General features: G+C 33.7%; 1 protein-coding gene across 1 annotated transcript; it reads left to right on the top strand.

The window, feature by feature from the left end:
* Window positions 1-1585: 1585 nt before the first annotated feature.
* On the top strand, window positions 1586-3285 carry LOC121774446. Its single transcript, XM_042171321.1, has 3 exons — window positions 1586-1610; window positions 2084-2426; window positions 2910-3285. Exons 1-3 carry the CDS (start codon window positions 1586-1588, stop codon window positions 3283-3285), a joined length of 744 nt encoding a protein of 247 aa, XP_042027255.1.
* The last annotated feature ends 3264 nt before the right edge of the window (window positions 3286-6549 follow it).

Genomic DNA, 6549 nt, shown 5'->3' with positions numbered 1-6549 from the left:
AGTATGAAGTAAATTCAAAGTTAATTCATCATGATGTCATATGTAACTCTAAATCTACACTAAAAAACTATAGAATCTAAAAAAACGAGAATCTCTGGCAAAATGATAAAATCGAGCAAAAACAAAAGTGAAATAAGTAATAAACTTCATCCAGCCTTCCTTCGAAAATGCTTGAGCGTTTTCCTTCGACATATTCCAGAATTTGGATGATTTTTCCTTCGAAACTGAAGAAGCAAGGGTTTGAAATGCGATTCAGAGGGTTTGAGTGTGAGAGAAATTGAATGCAGCGTTTAATTCACGTTTTCTTCTTACCCGCCCAATTTTATAACGAAATGACAATTTTGCCCTTAATATATCCGAAATATGATAGTTTTATTTGATAAAATGATAGTTTTGTTAGAATAAATCTAGACCACATATTTTAAAAATGTGTGGTGGAGATTTAGTTATAGGGTTATCACACAAATTGGTGTTATCATTATAATGCACCCCTATATATATATATATATATATATAGGGTTTTGATCTATGCAAAACTAGATTTAAATACAGAAATGCAGAACAATATCATACGTATGACACTTTTAGGTCATAGTTAGTTAATTTTTAGGTCATGCTAACAAAGCATGACTTAAAATGATCTTAGTATGACATTAAACCAAAATATTATAATATTACATAAAATTGCTTAATTATGACCTTCCGTGTTTTTGGTTAATTATTGACTATTAGATCATCCAATCCCAGGGCCAAGATTTGGGCTGCATTTCTAGATTTAAGTGCGTTTTTATTTTGATCATCTCCATATATATATATATATATATATATATATATATATTCATTTCCTTTTTGTATCTTTTGTTCTATTGTTCTTTTTAATCTCAGCCCCACGATTTTGTTATCCGACTGTTAGATTGATGCCACATGTCATTTATTAATGAAGATTTTTAGTTGAATAATGTACACCGACTAATAATGCACCATTATAGTGTACTAATGCAGATTTTCAGTTGAATAATGCACACCGACAATGCACCATTATAGTTTAATAATGCAGATCATCACAACCATCCAATTCAAGGATCCAAGGGCTGTGATTACAAAGAAGCTTAGACTGAAAAACTGCGAAGGACCTTAACACACCCCTATATATATATATATATATATATATATATATATATATATATATATATATATATATATACAGAGAGAGAGAGTTGTGATCATATAATAACCCCAAATCACGTAATAACCCTATAACTAAATATGAACCACACATATTTTCTAATCTTGTGGTTGAGATTCAAACTTAGATTTACTTCATAAAAAAGGCGCATGGGGTAAATATGTCATTTCTCTCATTTAATTTCTGAATTTCGCTCCATTCTTTCACTCTCTCTCAGTTCGATTCTCTCCTCTTCTTAGTGATTTTGTTTCCAGATTTTCTTCCGATTTGGTTCATTATTCCATAATCTCCAGATTTTGTTTCCATATTTCTCGCATAATTGTGACCGGGAAGATGTTTTCAATTTTGCGTTCTTATTTTCATTGATTACCTATTCAATTGCTTTCAGAATTTGCTTCGATGGAGTCTGTAGCAAATAACGAAGGTAACAATCATTATCTATTATTTAGCTTATTGATTGTGTTCATATTTTAATTTATTGATTATTTTGCTTCATGTATTGAATTTGATTTTAGATTAATATTAGTTGTCGATTGGTTTATGTTTCTGATGTACTGAACTTCTTATTTAATTATATTATGTATTATCGATTATGTGTTAAGATGATACTTTTGGCTTATAAATGTTAGGTTTACTACATAAAATGATAGTTTTACCGGATAGAATGATACTCTGAGTTGATAAGATGATACTTTTGGCTTATAAATGTTATGTTTTACTGCATAAAATGATAGTTTTGCCGGATAGAATGATAATCTGAGTTGATAAAATGATACTTTTACTGATTTGTAGGTATGTACATTCCTGTTTGTGAAGATGCTTTGAAGCCAATGATTGGTATGAAATTCAATACATTAGTAGAAGCATCTGATTTCTGTGAATATTATGCTCGTTCAGTTGGTTTTGGCATTCATAAACTGGGCAACAAATCAGTTCATGGTATTATTAAGTGGCAGTATTTGGCTTGCAGCAGACAAGGCTCTAAGAATTTTATACCTGGTGATGCATCCCAATCAACTGAAGTGTCTATTAGGAAGCGTAGGTGTCGGTCATTTAGGTGTGAATGTCTTGCTAAGCTCAACTTGAGGTATCTTTCAGATGGCATGAGCAAAGAGTATGAGGTTTATCAGTTTGTTGAGTATCATAATCACTTAATGGTTGCGGATGAGCATAGACATTTTATGACGGCCAATCGCAGTCTGGATCCTATCCATCGGAGGTTTATGGAGGATTGTGGCAGGTGTAATATTGGTCCCACTCTTACATTCAAACTTTTGAAGGAAATAATGAGTGGACTTGAAAATGTTGGATGTGATACTATTGATATTAGAAATGGTTATCGCGATATTATGTCCAATATTGATGGTTCAGATGCTCAAATGATTTTTGATTATGCGTTCTCAAAAGGAATCATCTGATGTCTTCTATTATGAAATTGAGATAGGATCTCATGGAAAGTTAACTAAACTCTTCTGGGCTGATGCTATTTCAAGACGAAATTATCATATGTTTGGAGATGTAATTTCATTTGACTCAACATACAACACTAACAGGTATATTACTTTTGTTGCTAAAAGACATAAAATAATACTTTTTGCTGATTAAATTATATTTCAGTGGATAAAATTATACTCTTGGCTGATAAAATGATATTCATAGCTGATAAAATGATACTTTTCTGTATGTATGAAAATATAATTCATTTTTATGTTATGTTCTGAAGGTATTGCATGATTTTTGCTCCTTTCACTGGAAAAGATAACCATTCCAGAGCAGTTACATTTGGAGCTGGCTTGTTATCAAGTGAAGGTAGAGACTCATATTCTTGGTTGTTTGGCTGTTTTGTTCGATGTATGGGGGTAGCACCCAAATTGATTATCACTGATCAAGATTGGGGGATCAAACTTGCTGTTCAACAAGTAATTTTACAAACAAGGCACCGATGGTGCATGTGGCATATTATGGTTAAGGTGCCAGATAAGTTGCCCAAATCCTTGCTTGGTAATGAAGATTTCAAAAAAGAGTTGAATGCATGTGTTTGGTCTGATTTGTTAGAGCCTGATGAGTTTGATATAATACGGAATAATATAATGGAATGATATGGATTAGAAGACGTGCACTGGTTTGGATCGATGTTTGAAGATAGAGAATTCTCTGCTTATTTTCGAGATTTTCCCATGGGGTCGCTTCTTAGGACTACATCGATGTCTAAATCAGAGAATAGCTTTTTTAAAAACTACACAAAGCCTCGTGCAAATCTTGTACAGTTCATCAATTTCTTTAACTGTGCTGTGGGAGATCAAAGGAATGCCAATTCACTATTGAATTACTTGGATTACTCAACTATTCCTGATTAGTCAACCCAATTGCCTATTGAGAAGCATGCATCTACAATCTACACTGATTCTATTTTCAAACATATACAACAGGAAATAAGTATGGTATGTGAGATTGTTTCTATAACTGTTGAGGATAACATCAAGATGCATAAGGTGAAGGACCAATATGGTAGAACATGGGATGTTAAGTATGATTGTAAGCAAGACACATTCGACTGTAGTTGTAAGAAGTTTTTCAGAATTGGTTTGTTATGTTCTCATATATTTTGTTTGTTGAAGAATAAGTCTGCTAATCTCATTCCTGAGAAATATTTTGGTCGAAGGTGGTTGAAGAGCTCTTTACTAAAGGCAACCCATGGTCTACCATCTGAGGAGATACAACCATTTGAACGTGTGCTCCATTTTTAACCTTATTTGTTAAAACTCTATTTTTCAGTCAGAGAAATGATAGTATTTATTGTAATAATGTTATCTTTTACCTTGCAGATTTGGATGAAAAGCACGAAGTTAAGAAAAAGTTGTTCTCCAACTTTTATCGATTAGTCCAAAAGTCTGAGGGAAGTATGGATCATCTGTCTTTGTTATGTGCTGGTCTTGATGATTTGGAAGAGCATATATTTGGAAATTGTGCAACACCTTCAGTCATTGAAAAGAAAAAGATGGTTGAGGAATTTTATGGAATGGCAGTACCTGATGTAATTGATGTACATCCTCCATTCAGATTTCTTTGCAGTAATATTGTATACCTGTCACGTTTACATTTTTGTAAATAAATTTAACTTTTAATGTAACACTATTATTTATTTACTCGTTTACTGTACCGTAGGTGTGGTGTTGATGAAAAGACGACTCGGTGATGCCTTTGATTTGAATTTTTCATGGTAGTTGAGGTACACAACCCATGCGTCTATGATGTTGATACTGACGTGTGTACGTGGAGCAAGGCTGTGGAAATCAATCTTGAACATGCTCATCATGTTGTTCTCATAAACTATCTCATAACTGATTTCAAATTCATATTTAATGTTAGTTAAAAGAACTTAATTAGAATATAATTATGTAATTCAAAACTTACTATTCGCTTTCTTCATGTGTCATCAACCAGTACATTATTTCTTTCTCTTCTTTATTCAATTTTCCTTTTAGATTTACTGCTCTGACATTATATAGAGAGCACAGTGCTTCAACAATTTCTTTGTTGTGCTGGTCACTTTCTCCTTTTCAACTGGAGGTTCTTGGGAAACCATCTTCTTCCCTTTGTCCCTTTTCAAATTTTCTTCTCTCTATTTAAAACTTCATCATCTCCTATTTCACCATGTATATCCTCCATGACAGTGGATATTATGGTATCAACTTTGTCATGCTTTCATTCAAAAATATAAATTGTTATTGACAGAAGGGATATTATTTTACCCAATGGAACTCATATTATCAGCCAAAAGTATCATTTTATCAGCCAAAAATCTAAAACTATCATTATGAAACAAAAATATCATTTTATCACTGGACCTATCATTTTACCCACTGAAACTATCATTTTATTCCCCGAAACTATCATTTTATCCAACCAAAGAACTCAACAATCAATTTATCATGCAAAAGTATCATTTTATCATTTGAAACTATCATTTTATCCCCTCAAACTATCATTTTATAATGCAAAAGTATCATTTTTCAAATAAAACAGAACAATCAAAAAACATCATCAAACCTAGATCATTTTAACCATATAAACAATCATTTTATGTACTTAAACTATCATTTTTAAAAGTTACCTCATATTCTTCATTTTGAACTTCTTTCTCTAGAATTTTTTCCTTCTCTTCTCGAGCTGCTTTATTAGCCATTTCCTTTTCGCTTTCATTCTGTTTCTCTTGCTCATTTTCTACCTCATCATCTTTTTCCTTTTCCATATCCTTTTCCCGATTAAAATTTTGATTCTCATCAGGAGTGTAGTCATATTCCGGTATCAGAGTGAAGGTAGGGAACTCATTCCTATGTTTCAGTATACATGTCCTCTCAGCAGCTTTAGTTAGCTCAATCATGATATCGATCCATTCAGGATCGTCAATTTCATCATTGCTCATAGCATGTGTCATTGTTTTCTGACTTTCTATAGCATGTTGCACACCTTCCTCTCTCAATCCCATTGCATTTCTTATTGTATCACAGATTATCTTAAAGCTATTAAAGTTCCTGAGTTTATCTGGCGCTGCTTCAAGGACATCAATCATCTTCAACATTGAGGCTTTACAATCCCTGGCAGCTTCCTTCCATTTATCTATGAAAGTCTTTTCTTGACTTGCATTGGTTGTCCCCTCTTCATCATGATCATTCATCTTCAAAGCTTCTACATCTTCAGGTTCAACATCTTCAGATTCATCATCTTCATCATTCTCTTCATGTGGTTACTTTTTATATCGGTCATACTTATGACCCAGACCAAAATCTGAATCATTCATTTCTGCTCTTTGTCTTTCTTTCAACAGTTCGGCAGTCCATCCTTTAACTGTTGGATAACATCTTGGCACCATTTTTTTTCGAAGACAATTCTGTCCACGTAACAAGCCTACATTAACAAAAACTAAATATTAGTTTTTCTGTAAATAGATTCATAGACAATGGAAAACAAAAATATTCTTACCACTACAAAGATAAGTGTTGGGCCGCTGCCTTTGTGGCCGCTTAAGTGTTGCCCCCTCCAAGCAGTCGGGCAATTCTTCCACCTCCAATGCATGCAGTCAATGCTGCCAAGCATTCCGGGAAAGCCATGGACTGATTCGTGAAGACGAAGCAATCGTTGGCAATCATCGTGGTGGGTGCCCGAAGGAATTCATCACTGAAAGCTGTACGAATGCCCTCGCAAAAATATTTAAGACAAAGGATTCTAGTGGACTCACTGACATGCAAATACTCATCGAAGAGGTCGGCCGTTTGCCTAGTAGCGAGTTGTCGGATGGCACACGTACACTCCTACAACGACGTAATACTTTGTCGGCCGGCTGCATCTGGACCTGTTTGGAA

This window comes from Salvia splendens, chromosome 17, assembly GCF_004379255.2.
Source record: "Salvia splendens isolate huo1 chromosome 17, SspV2, whole genome shotgun sequence".
NCBI lineage: Eukaryota > Viridiplantae > Streptophyta > Magnoliopsida > Lamiales > Lamiaceae > Salvia > Salvia splendens.
The sequence above is the reverse complement of the archived record's forward strand: the minus strand, read 5'-3'. Positions and strand labels throughout refer to the sequence as shown.